Genomic DNA, 15,468 nt, shown 5'->3' with positions numbered 1-15,468 from the left:
ATATCTGAAAAATCCTTTGGTTGAATTTTAAAGAATTCAGCAAGTTGGGGGAAATAGACATTGTTATGGTTTCAGAAAAGTTGGCATTGATGTGACTGGAAAATGTTCAGAAACTAAACAAAGAACTTTCAAGAAGAAATCTAGTTTGTGATTTTGCCAACCACTAGCATGTGGTCCGCGGAAGGTTGCCCAGAAAGGAATGAAGACTTGGGACTCAGCTACATTATTAAAGAAACAGCAATTTGAATGTGCCATAAACATGCAACACCTGATTGTGCCAGAGAGCAGGAAATTTTGAAACGCGGTTTTCCATAGGGATTTCTTTCTTTTGTTATAACTATCTAATTTCTGGCTTATTTTTAGCATCTTTTCCTGTATCTAGATCCATCCCTGGGCTGAGAAAGGTTTCCCATACCTGATCTATGTAAGGTGAGTGGGGCTTTCAAGCAAAACAGCCATTTCTAAAAGTGCTTATCAAGTGACTAGTTTTATGTAACTTTAGGCAAATGAAGTACCTTTCCTGACATGTATATATGTGTATATGTGGCTTATTTTGCTTAAAAATATTGATACCCCAACTTCCCTCACATAATGTAAGGTGTCTTACAAAAATAGCAAAATACAACACAACTATAGCAGCATCAGTACATTACCATTGAGATTCATTTTTTGGAAAAAAGTGACTAACGACAGCAACAGCAATTAATAACAGAAACACCAGCAGACAGTTTAAAAGCAACAGCTTTCTAAGGCTGCCTGAGATCCTTTGGAAGGGCAAGTGCCTTAGTACCTTGAGGGAAGATGGTTGTTTGCTTCAAAATGAAGGACAGACCTGAGACAGAGGCTCCCTTCTGTCACAATTCTTTCTATTCTACTCTGTCCTTTTTATTGTTGGATCTGAGAAAGTTCCTGTGCAATCTGTAAACCTATTTGGGAATAAACCCATTTAAGTGTTTGGGAAGTACTTCTGGGTAAACATACATTAAGAATGGGCAGTAAGCGTGGCAGCCACAGAGATAAAACTCCAGTTATAGTTACATCTTTTGTCTTCAGTCACAGATAGGTTTTTATTTCTAGCTCTTGGCAGCCAAAATGGTGCTAAAATTAGAGAGGCTTTAATAGGGGGGAAAAAAATTAAGACAGTTCAAAATTGAACTACTGCCGTGCTGTACTTTGTACAATTTTGGCATCCGCCTGCCACATTATTATGGCCATATATTACAAAGGAGGCTGCTGAAAGGGCCAGATGACTTCATTAGGTTTAGATAAGTCACTCATCACCTTTCCTTTTCCAGGCAGTGAGGCACACAGCAGTTTGAATGGCGTATTGGCTTTGCCTTTCATTCGTTTTTTTCAAAGGGATCCTGGCATAGCTGTCAACCTTCCCTTTTTTTGCGGAAAATTCCCTTTTTTCAGTGCCATTTCCCGCTGCTATCCAGGATTGTTAGATATCCCATAGACTGTCTCCGGGACAGGTAAGGCAGCTGATCCCTTATTTTCAAATCTGAAAGTTGACAGCTATGCTGTTGATCCCTTATTTTTGAGGCTGCTGATCCCTTATTTTCAAATCTGAGAGTTGACAGCTATGGATCCTGGTCTTAGGGATGTGATGTTTATTTGAATGGGAATCCTTTACAAGCTGGAGTGTATAAGAGGGTTAGGTCTGCCTACTGTTTTTATAAACTCCCAAATAACAGTTAGCATAGGAAGCAAACTGACATGACAGAAGCTGTGTTGGGCCTACATATAGTCTCATCCTTTCTGCTCACAAGGGCACGATGCAGCCGCCTCTCCCCAAGTATTGCCATGATAAGTGTGCACTGCAGTGCCTCAGGTCAATGAACCACAGGACTGGATGGAACAGTATGTCATTCCCTTCCATAATAGCCAAATCCTCCTTCTGCAAGTGAGCTGCAACACATGGAGGCCTACTCTAAAAATAAAGTATAGTGCTAATTGGCCATATGGATCCCATAGATACACTAGTCTGCCCTTTGAGCTGCCAAAGATAAGCAGACATATTTTTGCTAATTATCTTTTAGTTAATAATGATTTGACAGCTGACTTACGATTTTTTTATTGTCAATTTATTTTCACCATGTAAAAATAGGAAAAGCCCTGCTATTAAGTAGATGCTTGCATATATGTAAAGTTAGCTAGGCCATTACTCTCTAGAGCTCCTAGACTATCATGCAGAGTTGAGAGTTCATAACGCACAGTAATAAATTAGTTTTGACATTCACATTCCTTTATAAATGTGGCTGTAGTAAGCACAAAATGAAAAAAAAGGTAAAGTCTACAAGTGAAAACATTGGGAAGTGATTTATCTCAGCAGGGAAGGAGCTAATCATTTTTTCCACTTTTTATCCGGAAACTTATGGATTTAATTTCTTAGATAAGTCTTTGGCACCCTTAGGCAAAACTGAATACAAAGCAGCAAAAGTCTGGTGGGTGGAGACAGAATTAGTCAGAGCTTTCACAAGAGCAAGTTTGATCATCTGTTAAAAATAGTTTTCTTGATGAACTTAAGTGATAAAGATATTTTTACTTATCACAGCAAGAAGGCCTTTCAATTTATCTTGAATATAGAACTAGCATCTCTAGAGCTGCAGAATTAGGAAGCACACACATACATATACACATACATAATTACATTTAAATATGGGATACCAGTGTATATATGTTTGAGGATGATGTCCACAAAAATCTGAGACATAATTCATAACAAACATTCCCCCTCTCTCTCTCCTTACATTTATATCTCACTTTCTTCCATCATGGAACCCAAGGTTACATGCAAATAGTTCCTAGGTGATCTCCCATCTGGGTACTGGTCAGACCCCAAACTGCTTAGCTTCCACAAGGTGGTGTTCCCCTGTGCCTGGGACCAAATTCTAACAAACATAGATCGCAGAACTATAGCTGTAACCAACAGCTATAACATACAACTCAATTTTCTATAACTACTGACAAGTTTAAATGGGAAGGGACAGTGGTTCTGTGATCTATGTTATGACCCAAATTTCACATAAGGCAACATTTGAGCAAATTTAGCATGACATCTGTTATGTACTGAAGTTCTCACCCTGGGCCAGCAGGGGGATACTGTAGATAGTTATGCAAATGAAGGATCGAAAGTGACGTTCAGTGATTGGATAGTTTTAGAAAGTTGTTACAGTAACAAGGTACTGGAGCTCTATATAAGTAAGCTGACTGAGCCCTTCAGTTCAGTTCTGTTCTGGCATCTGAATAAAGAAGAGCTGTTTGAAGAATTGCTGTGTCATCTGATATGTTCACTCACAACTTAACAACATCTGAGAAAATTTTGGCAGAAGCCAGAAAAGTTTTGGTAAGAGTAACAAAAACCCTGGAGGTTGTGCTAGCCTGCAGGACTGGACCTGCCATCCAGTGTAATAAAGCATTTTCCTTCAAATGACACATGGGGGTAGAGAAAGGAAAGAATTTTTGTTTTAATGGGTCTGCAAGACTTTTTAAAACAACCCTAGCTACCGGTATTCATGTCTGAGAGAGTGTGGGGTGGGTGAATACCATTTTAACTCTGCTTGAGGTACCTAAGTGTATTGGGCCAGCACTGCTCACATGCCTGGGTTCACTGCATTTCACCTTAACCCAAAATTCACCTTGAGTTGCATGGTTTGTCTTCAGGCAAATCACTTCAGGAATCTTGTGGGTAGCCAACAATTCTAGGAGGCAAGCAGAATTTCCCTGTTTTCCCTTACACTCACATTGGAACATATGGTGGAATTTAATATAACACTAAGATGTACAAGCATTGCAGCTTGCCGGAAGGAATGATCTAACCTTTCTCTCACCATCCTGTGCTGCTCTTGGGCATTCTCCTTGGGCATTTGGGGGGGCATTGGTGGGGAGGGGAGGGGAGATGGAAAGCCTAGTTGGGCAAGTGAGAGTGATTTGTCTCAGCAGAGAAGGAGCTAATAATTTCCCCCCACTTTTAAAACCAGAAATTCATGGATTCATTTATTTTTATATAAGTCTTTGACACCCTTATGCAAAACAGGTGACAATGACTTTAAAATTATGATCCTGAACCTGGCCAAGCAATATTTCCTCACCTGCCTTTCTCCATGTTATTTTCCTCCAACCAAAAAAGTGAATTCTAAATTAGCAGAATGCTTGGTAAAGGATTCATATTGCTGAACTAGTAGATCAACTGAATGCACCAGTTCTAGAAAGCTCAGTATGATATGTTTTAAAAACCTTATATTCCAAATATAATGGAGTCCAGCATGGGGATAAATAGAAGTCTTGCACAAACAATATGTTCTGTTTTGTTTTTCAAAGGCTAGATTGAATACAGGCATGGGCTCAAAATAGCATTAAACCAATAAGACTATCTAATTGCTTAGAGATAGTTTGCATGACCAGATTACTGCAGCGTGGCAGCTCCTTTCACATCAGCCTCTTTAAAGCAAACAGGAGTTATAATAGGGTATCAATATCAATGTGAGTAGGGGACATAAGATGTATCTGTTCCAGCCATCTGTTTTCACCAGTCCAACCAGTTGTCTCTGGAAGCTAATAAGCATGACATCATTATTATTTTTGTATTTTTGTAATTTGTTGTCAGCATCTAGTATGCAGAACATGGAGGTTTTGTTTAGTTATCACAGCAAAGAGTATTTATTTAGAACTCTTCCACCCCACTTTTCTCATGAAGACTTTAAGTGACATACAGTAATGAATGCTGATGGTGAGGAGAGAGGTGAAGAAGATTCCAGAGCCTGTTCTTGTTCCAGCTGGACTACCCACCCTGGCTCACTCCACTAAGCCATCTAGCAAGAACGTCTCTGTGGGAAAGAGCAGGGGAGTGACATAGAGAGGTCTGGGCTATGGGTAGCAGTCTGAGGTAAACCAGCTGCCACAGGACAAGCCAATAGTCATGACTGAAGAGTAAAGACTGTCACATGGATGGTTGAGCAAGCTTGCCTTGTGCTGCTCCAGAGGTTAGGACCTGACCCAATGGATTGAACTTACAAGAAAGAAGATTCCAACTAAACATAAGGAAGAACTTTCTGGCAATTAGAGCTGTTTGACAGTGGAATGGTGTACCTCGGAAGGTAGTTGATTCTCCTTCATTGGAGGTTTTTAAATAGAGGTTGGATGCCCATCTTGTCAGAGATTCCTTAACTGTGACTCTTTCATTGCAGCAGATTGGACTAAATGAATCATGGTAACCCTTCCAGCTCAACAATTGTATTGTTATGTATTGAAGTTCTCACCCTGGCCACCAGGGGTATTGTGTATATAGTTTTCACTTCATTTAGGCGGGAAACCCTGGGCTGTTATTGTTACAATGTTGACAGCCGGCTGCCTATAAAAGCAGGCCGGCTGAGCTGTTTGCTGTTCAGTTCAGTTCCAGCTTACTTATAAAGAACTACTTGGAGAAATCTCTGTGTCGTCTGCTATGTCCACCCACTACTTAATATGTATGCTTCTATGACCCAGGACCAAAAACCAACCAACCAACCAACCAACCAACCAACCAACCAAGGGCTCCTCCAGATGACCTCTTTATTGAGCATAGATCCTAATTTGCTTGTGGTTTACACAACTTTTCATTAATTATTTGTTCATGACAGAGCATCTGGATAGAAACACCTCCTCCTGGAGCCTTCTAATGGGATATCCCATTCCCTTAGGTTAAGGGGACAATGTCCACCACCAAACAGTAGGGCCCAGCCAAAAAACTGATGAATGGCTGCCCTCAGATGACAGTTGAAGGGGGAGGAGGCCTGATGGAGCCGGCCTGTCACAGCAGAGCTGATGGAGTGTACAGTATGTGTAACAACCATGTGTTTGTTCTTCTCCTATATAGCACTCCCCCTCCCTTTACCTTTGTGTTACCGGTTATTACATTTTTCTTTTGGAGAATTTCATAAACCTGAAGGGATTAGCATGATTAAAAGTTCATGTAGATCAAACTGCTGTGCTAACTCAATCTTATCAGCCAAAAATGTTAATAATAGCACTTTCCCCCCCGAAACCTTTGTGGAAAGGATGTAAGTAGGCTGGGCACATCCAGAGAAATTTAACTCAGGCCCTATCTCTAATGTGATAATTTCCTTTTCAAATGGATAATGATTTCCTAGTTCCATACCTTAGTGAATGGTTCAATTTAAAAAAAAACTCCCAGGGTTTCAGAGGTTGAAAGGACTTGGAGTTGTCAGGCATACTATCAACTTTTCTTGTGTCACAAGGCCAGCCATATTCATTTAACTGTTGTAGCAACTTAATATTTTAATAGAGTGACTCACACATGAATGATAAAAATATTCTGCTAAGCATTGTCCTCTCTAGCAAATCTTAACAAAGAGTGTCATTCAAAGGGCACAGGTTGGTGAAATCACAAAAATTTAGTTCAAAAGCTCCGTGGACTTCCATTTTGCTGCACCCCTGCTTTGAATGACTCAGCCAAAAGTAAGCACTCAGGAAATCATTCCCATTTAGCCTAGGACAGTGTGAGGCTGAAACAGAATCCAGAAAAGTAGACGTACCCTGAAATCCCATAGATGTCAGGGACTTAACTCTCATTCAGTTGAATTTTCATGACATTGAGGGGCTAAGTGCATGTTATGTGGTCACACATGTATTATTTTTCTTAGAAAAGCAGCTTTGGGAAAGGGGAATTTCAATGACAAAGCAGGGGAGTGCTTACATCAGCCCTTCTTTTGTGTTTGAGATGCCCTCTATCAGTCAGCTTCTCCCTGCACCCCACAGCAGTGTCAAAATGTTTCTCCTTTCATTAGTTGTTTTTATACAGGTGTCTCCCCCACCCCACTTATGTATGTAAGTGGGGAGCACCCTCTAAAATGCCTCCAAATACCCATTTCCCCCCTGTTCTCCAGTTCTCTCTCTTCCTCTCTCCACACTTCAGACCAAAAAATATGGTTTTGAAGCTCTGGGGCTGGCTGTAGGATGCGTGGGAAAGCAGGAACTTCTGCTGTACTACCACACAAGTCAGCTGTTAAGCAGGGAGGCTGAGCAGCCTAAACAAAGCCCTGCTGCACCTCAGGTCTCTTTGGGGTTTCCTCCACCCTCACTGATAATCCACTTTAGGCTCTGGGGAGCGTCTCCTCATGACTTCCCACCTCTCTCCTGCCATTTCCGGGCTTAAATTAAACTATTTATTTATTGCCTAGGTGGTGCTGTGGGTTAAACAACAGAGCCTAGGACTTGCTGATCAGAAGGTTGGTGGTTAGAATCCCCGCGACGGGGTGAGCTCCCGTTGCTCAGTCCCTGCTCCTGCCAACCTAGCAGTTCAAAAGCACGTCAAAGTGCAAGTAGATAAATAGGTAGCACTCTGGCGGGAAGGTAAACGGCATTTCCGTGCACTGCTCTGGTTCGCCAGAAGCGGTTTAGTCATGCTGGCCACATGACCCGGAAACTGTACACCAGCTCCCTTGGCCAATAAAGCAAGATGAGCACCGCAACTCCAGAGTCAGTAACGACTGGACCTAATGGTCAGGGGTCCCTTTACTTTACCTTTATTTATTGCCTAGCTTATATGTGGTTGTGCACAAGGTGATTGCACATAAGGCGGGTGCGGTGGGCCTGTATATGGAAGTGATTTTATGTTACAACTCAGAACCAAGGCCTTTTCAAAACAGCTCACAATAAAAAAACAAAAACAAAATATAATAAAACAGCAGCCTAAATCCAATCATTAGCAGTACATACAAATCAGATTACAGTGGTACCTCGGGTTAAGAACTTAATTTGTTCTGGAGGTCCATTCTTAACCTGAAGCACCACTTTAGCTAATGGGGCCTCCTGTTGCCGCTGCGCTGCCAGAGCACAATTTCTGTTCTCATCCTGAAACAAAGTTCTTAACCCGAGGTACTGTTTCTGGGTTAGCAGAGTCTGTAACCTGAAGCGTCTGTAACCTGAAGCATATGTAAACTGAGGTACCACTGTGTGCGCGCACACACACACACACACACACACACACACACACACACACATTTAGGCTAACATAGCTGCATAGAATGTATACTACATATGGAACATTATGGAGGCATCTCCTGGGATAAATTGTACATCTTTATTATCTTATGAACCTAGACCTATTATATTTAAATCTTAATAGGCAGTTTATTTTTATTCTTCTACATGATTGGACCAATGAAATTTTAAATTGATATCACTATGATTCATACAACTGCTCTGCATTGCATTGTTGTATTTTGTACTGTTATTAGAAAACTGAAATAAAAACAGTTATTCACATTTATGTATGTATGTATGTATGTATGTATGTATGTATGTATGCATGTTACAACCAGCCTGAATAATGAGATTAATAATAAAAAGGCAAGTTACAAAACAATAATGTTGAATAGCCACTGATTCTCAGGGCATGATCAGAAGGTCTGTGGCACAGCAACCTTGCTCAAGCTAAGGAGGTCTCGGTCTGATCAATGTCTTTGTGGTAGAATTGTTGGAAGCCCATGTTTCCCTGAAGGAGGAAAAAGGAAACAAACAATTGTATTCAGAGATTATATGCACGTAGCACTGACTTGTTAGGCTTGATTCTTAAAAAGGAGCCATTTCCCATCAAATATTTAAAAATTCAGCCAGAAGGCATTCACTTATTGCTAAAAGGGTCTGTGGAGAGATTTATATTAAATTTAAGAAATAGTAGCTGAAAGAACTTTGAACTGAACAGAACATAAACTCGATTGCCTGAGCTGTGATCAGTGTGCAGCTATACCAACTGACATGTACTTTGGGCACTAAATTATTGTTGCAATAAGCTGGTTAAACCAGGTTGCAGTGTAAAAAATGCACACTTGTTCCAAGGGAGCGTTGTATATTATCACATCAGTCTTGTGCATTTATTTATTTTAAATGGGTGGCAAAACTAGCCTAAAGCAATGTATATAGTGTTCCCATCAGTGCTCAGCATAAGCATATATAATAAACACATTTAAAGGGGGAAAGCCAATTAAGAATTGTTGTGATATGTACTATCAGCTGAGGAGAATTGTTATTGCCACTGCTTTACAGTCAGCAAGGCAAGCTTGCTGTAATCCGGATTAAGGAAAGAAGCTACAAATCTTATTATACCTTTGGTAGTAATTAGATAGAACATTCGCCATCTGGAGATACATTTCCATAAGAAGAGCCACCTCATTCCATAGGCACAAAACAATACCATCCTTCTGTGTCTGCAAAAATACTGCATTGAAATCTCTCACTTGATTGCCAGTTCTACTTGATCCAGCCTCTCTATGAACTGGAATCCACTGTGGGATGGATACGGACTATACAGGGCAAAAGCAACAGGACCAGAAGATCTAGAATTATATGGTCTGCAGCGCTGGGACCCCAGAAATCACCAATAATCTTAAGCCACTTTAAAGAAGAAGAACTTCTTACTATTTGGCTGATCACACATAATAATTGGAAGGGTTGACTATTGGGAGAAAGAACAGCTTCGACTTTGTGATAAAGAAGGCTGAATCATGGCGTCTCAATCTAAGAGTTGGAAGTTCCACCCCTGGAAATGATTTACAACCAAAGGGAATTGCTACACAAGGGAATACTGACGGCAACGTTATTGCAGTCATGCAAAGATTTGGATGATCAAAGTTTGATTCCCCACCCCTGCAACTCCAAAGGTTCAGTGATTGGGGATGTTCTCCCATGGAAAATGAATATCAAGAAGAAACATGCAATAGTTGTGTTTGTTTCCTTTCAGAATGGAAGAAGATCTAAAGGGAAACAATGTAAAAAGGTTACATGACTAAAATACTAGCTACTTGACCTTCAAGGAAGTCCAGATTGCTTCAGACGACTTTCTCGTTCTTCTTCCTTTATCTCATATAGGTTATGATTCTGGGTAAGTACAAAAACTAGGGCTGAGGTAAAATAGCGTCCAATCCCCCACCCCCACTGCAAAAAAACTCTCTGGGTGGCAAAATGGGGCAGAGGAAGCCACCAGATATATTCGGGGAGGGGCAAGGTAAAATTATCCAACAGCTTTTCATCAGAAAATGTTCTGAGAAATTTCAGCCGACTTAACCTTTATTGAAACCCTGTTTGTGGTGGTGGATTAAGGAAGGGGTGGACTGTGAGAAGAGGAATGAAAGGAGTATAGGTCATTGTTTCCTCTACTGAAATTAAAATAATATTAGACAATATTAAAATTAGATCCAGAGTTGTTCCCCAAAAAATTTGGATTGCAAAATTAGAGATCATTTCACTGATAAATCCAAAGGATGACTGAATTCTCCAACAAGACAGGAAGAGTTCCAAACAATAAGTTCAAAAAAATAAGAGAAAGTTATTTGCTGAGAAATTTTGGCTCAGCCACACAATAAACTCAGTTATCCTAGTATAATTAATTGAAGTTAAGAAGGACAACTATTTATAGTAATGACACATTAATTTATGCCATGTGCTGAAGTTTCAGCAATTTCTTTGTATATTATTTATGTGAAAAGGCTGTTGATTTCAAGCACTCTTTTCAAGTGGTATGCTTGATTATTATGATTGTGAACAAGTATTATGAAAGAAAATCATGTTACCGTATAATGGATTTGGGTAGAAATGGAAGTGTCGCCACTATGATATGTAGTCAGAAGCAACATCATAATTTAGTGATTGTTAATTTTTTTTAGTCCCAGAGAACATTTGAAATTTTGAGAGTGTGCCAAAAGCACCAGTTAGAAAATAGTTGCCATCAGGAGTGTGGACTAGCACAAAATGGCTGCCGCCAAAAGAGCAGAAAAAGAAAAGAGATGGGAACTTAAACTGTTTCAAATATGGGAAAAACCATTCATGGTTGTTGTTTTGTTAACAAAATATGCTTAAAAAACTTCATTCTTTTCCAGACACTGTTAAGTCTTGCTTGTTAAATTGCTGGTGTGCTGCTGTAGATTAGAGCTAGAAAATAAAATATAACTAAATCCAGGAATAATTTTGTATTACTACAGTCTGCCACACACTTAATACTGTCTGGCAAGTATTTTTTTTAACTATCTTTTTACTATATGGAATAGAGAAGAATAGATATACATAGAAAAAAAATCTCACCAAAGTAGTTGTTGAGCAACACTGGCCTAGACTATTGTGATATTTGAGGCTGAATGTAATTTACAAGTTTCTCAAAATTAGGGATGTATGTGGAGATGATAATAACAACATTCCCACCTTTGTGCTGAGCTCCCCTCTCCCCAAACAACTTGGGAACAATCCCTGCTGTGGGCCAAGCAGAAGGAAATAATACAGTGGTACCTCGGGTTACAGACGCTTCAGGTTACATACGCTTCAGGTTACAGACTCCGCTAACCCAGAAATAGTACCTCGGGTTAAGAACTTTGCTTCAGGAAGAGAACAGAAATCATGCTCCGGTGGCACGGCAGCAGCAGGAGGCCCCATTAGCTAAAGTGGTGCTTCAGGTTAAGAACAGTTTCAGGTTAAGAACGGACCTCCGGAACTAATTAAGTACTTAACCCAAGGTACCACTGTAATGGATAATAATGATGCCTCTGAAATGGGTTCCTCAAAAAACAAAACAAAAAAAACTTGGGAACAATGAGGAAAAAAGAAATTATGGTGACAATGATAACATCTCTCCAACATCTTGGGAAATAGTAGGAAAAGAATGATAATGATATTGATAATAGTAATGCCTCTGCATTGGGTCCCTCTTACCTATGAGACAGCAACAACTCAGGAACAGCCAGGAAAAAGGTTAGGGTTGTTTTGCCTCTAAGGAGTAGGGCAACTTTCTCAATTTAATAGTTGAACTTTCTTATTTTATTTTTTATTTATTCATATACAGGAATTTCCAGACCAATCAACATATAAATTACTAGAACATACGATGGGCCTTAGGTTTCCCATTCTTCCTCTACTAGTCCATATTTTTCCTGGTACCTTTTAAACATTCAATCTAAGCATGAAGTAGGTCATTTATTACAATCTGTTTTTGTAATTCTAATTAGCTGGTTCAAACACATAAGCTGTAAATTCTCCCTCATCCTTTCTGGTTGAACTCTTGGTTAAGCCTTGTACTCACTGGGCAATCTTATGCAAGCTTCTCTCTCTTATTCTCAGTTTCTGCAATTTGGGGATCGAGTTAGTGGCTTACCTTATGAGGAAGCTGTAGGTGCTACAGATGTAGCATAGGATGTAATTTAAGGAAAAGTCCTACACATGACTATAAAGTATTATTATATCTTACTTTCTATTTTAAAAGCTTATCTTACAGATTTTTAATATGGTCTTAATCTAGTGGGTCGAGTGGGGGTGTAAATGAAAAAGTAATAAATTAATCTTAAAGTCTTGACTCCAGAGTATCTTAAGCTGAATGTGACTACTCCAGACTGTGTGGTTTAACAGTGAGACTTTATAATATGTTTGTGCTGTTGTCTAGCCCATTGTGTTTACTGAAGAGAAATCCTGCTAGAATCAGTAGGACTGCAGTGCTACAAAACGAATATGCCTGGGATCACAGGCAAAATCCACCAGAAAGTTCTCCTGCACAAACCCTATTGAAATTACAGGGAACTATGTAAACTCACACTGTAATTCTTTTTTCTAGATTGTGCCCAGTTTCTTTTGTCAGTTTTTGGTCATATCCACGCCATACATTTAAAGCATATTCAAGGCACATTCAAAGCACATGGCTTCCGCCAAAGAATTAGGGAATGGTAGCTGGGAACAGTTGATCTGTGAAGGGTAAACTACAGTTTCCTTGATTCCTTGGGGGAAGACATGTGTTTTAAGTGTGTGTTGAATGTACTTTAAACATGTTGTGTGGGTGCAATGTCTGACTAGTTCAGAGCTGGGGAATATTTTTCAGGCCAAGGTCTGAAATTTCCCCATGGGGAATATTCCAGAAACCACATGCCAGTTTGCGGGGAGGCCATAGGGAAAAAGTGGCTGGACAAATGGATGCCATGTTTATATAGTACATGATATTCCAGCTGTGCAAAAGCCAGAGGATTCTTTGCCTTCCAACCTGACCACCCTCACATTTCTCCATCCAGGGAAGCAAGAGGCATTATCATAGTTCAAGGACACCTTTCATCCTGGCAAAAGCACTTGATGAGGATGCAGAAAAGGGTTGATGAGGGGTGTGACCTAGGGAGAGTCCCAACAGCCAGATAGAAAGGCCTGGAAGGACACATTTAGCCCTGGACTAGTTGGTTGGGTCACCCTTGGAACAACAACAAAAATCCTTTCTATGAAAGCATTTAGAATGTAAAAATAGAAAATGTTGCCACTGCTATTAAAACAACAACAGAAAAGTCTAATTACTATTCTGGTGTGACAAAATACCCCTTGCTAAGTGAAATGTTCTGTTGTAGCAAAATGATAAGATATGTTAAAATACATGGGAGAATTCTACACATATTTGCAAGTAAAGCTTTGTTAGCTTAATCCTACCAGTCTTTGTGGAATTTAGAGATAACAGCTTGGACCTATTTAAGCCATTGATTTTTGGCAAGATTTACTGCTGGTTGCTTTTGTTAAAACCTCCTTTGTGACTTTATAGAAATGAGGACTGCATTATTGTTGTGATCATAAGCGAGCATTTACTTCTGCCTCCTTATTTCCAGACTGCTGTCAGAATGAGTGAAACGCCTTCAACCAACTACTCAATGATTCAGCCCCGTACTTCAGAGAGTGAACAGTCTTTGTCTGTTCGTCCTTTCAATGTCACCGAACCTGTTGTGGCCAAACGGATCTGCTTTTACAAGAGTGGCGACCCTCAGTTTAATGGGGTAAAAATGGTGGTCAATAACCGCTCTTTCAAATCATTTGATGCCTTGCTTGACAACTTGTCGAAAAGAGTTCCATTGCCTTTTGGGGTGAGAAATATCACTACACCACGAGGGATACACAGTGTCAATAATTTGGAAGACCTTGAAGATGGCAAGTCATACATCTGTTCCCAACAGAGGAAAGTCAAGCCCATCAACCTGGAGAAGGCCAGTAGAAAGCCATTGCCATGGCAGATCAGCAGGCCAGTCAGTGCTCGCCGCAGAGCTGTACAGTTAGCTAGAGAGGGCGAAGGTGGTGTGTTCCAGCAAGGAAGCACTGCCAGACTCAGTAACCCTAAGAAGCTGCTTGTTTTCAAAAATGGCAATGTAAGAATCCGGCGCACTGTTGTCTTGGGTAAGAAGAACACACAAAGCTTTGAGGCCTTTCTGGACCACATCAGTGAGCTAATGCAGTACCCTGTTGTGAAATTGTACATGACAGATGGGAGAAAGGTAAGAATATAAGAAGATACTCTGAAATATTTATCTTTGGGCAGGTGGATTCAAACCAGCAGAGCCAGCGAAGTCCAGAGGAAAATTGGCCACCCTCCAGGTGCCCGGCTTGAATCCTTGTTGACCTCCCTGGCTGCATTCTCCAGCAGGATCAAGGCGAGGTCTCTTCGGCGATCCTTTTCAACGTGAAAAGGACACACCACTCTTCCCCCTCCCATAACCAGGGGGGGGGGAATGAGACAGACAGAAATATATTTACATGTCTTTATTCCTGTCTTTCAGCAGTACAGAGAAAACAAGTCTGTACCCTCTCATCCCAACTGCAGAGAGAGAAAAACTCCTCCCATGTACTTCCAGTACAGGGTCATGTGCCACTCTGAGCTAACATCCGGTGCTCAGTACACTGTACCTTGTTCCCACGGTACATTCCAAAACATCCACATCCTGTTTACCATTCCAGCCACCTGGAGCTCGCTTCTGCATTGCTCCTTTTTCGTAACATCCTCCCCCAAAAGAATCAATGCGTGTTGCGGCAAGCAAAGCGTGATCCAGAGAAGAAAACAAACAGTTGTTATACACATAACACTCCCCCGTTGTTTCAGTTCCACCCTTGGAACTCCCCGCCACTGGTTTCCCCAGTGTACCTCTCTGGTTGTCTGGTTTCCAAGGAATGAGTGCATCTGCACTACCTTGGCTAGCAACTCTCTGTTGTGTCTTTGTCTCTGACTTAGACACAGCTCCAACCTGTCCTCGGTTGTTTACAACAGCAACACATGCAACAGCTAAGTTAGCAAACTCTTTTGAGTACCTCTTGGGTGGTTGACCCTTTGTAACTCTCTCAGACCTTCGTATGAGGTGCTGATCCTCTCTGCTCACTGGTCCAGTCTCAGGACTCTTTGGAGAACCAGTTCCAATGGTAAACAGTGGTTCATCCTTCAGTTGTGAAGGCCTATCCATTGTGTGAGACTTCCTCTCAATGACTGTGACAACTGAGCTCTCCGAGCTATCAGTGTCATCACTCTCAGTACCACTGTAATCAGTAAAATCACCATCATCATCTGAATCGTCCTCAGTGGGAAATGTGTGTACTATCACTCTCTCCTGTTCAGGAGCACTCTCTAGAAATTTTGTGAGAATCACCTGACCAGATTCAGACAAAATTACTCTGTAGAGACCCTTTTCATACCCCACAAAAATG

The 15,468-nt window shown here is 40.7% G+C and overlaps 1 protein-coding gene across 1 annotated transcript in view; it reads left to right on the top strand.

Moving 5' to 3' along the window:
- Positions 1-363: 363 nt before the first annotated feature.
- RP1 (RP1 axonemal microtubule associated) overlaps positions 364-15,468 on the top strand; it is a 179,895-nt gene continuing 164,790 nt past the window's right edge. The window contains exons 1-2 of the mRNA XM_053396145.1: positions 364-429; positions 13,614-14,270. Of these exons, the coding sequence (XP_053252120.1) occupies positions 13,626-14,270 (645 nt within the window). The 5' untranslated portion in view covers positions 364-429; positions 13,614-13,625. The remainder of the gene's footprint in view (positions 430-13,613; positions 14,271-15,468) is intronic.

This window comes from Podarcis raffonei, chromosome 7 (genome assembly GCF_027172205.1).
Source record: "Podarcis raffonei isolate rPodRaf1 chromosome 7, rPodRaf1.pri, whole genome shotgun sequence".
Taxonomy (NCBI): domain Eukaryota; kingdom Metazoa; phylum Chordata; class Lepidosauria; order Squamata; family Lacertidae; genus Podarcis; species Podarcis raffonei.
The sequence above is the reverse complement of the archived record's forward strand: the minus strand, read 5'-3'. Positions and strand labels throughout refer to the sequence as shown.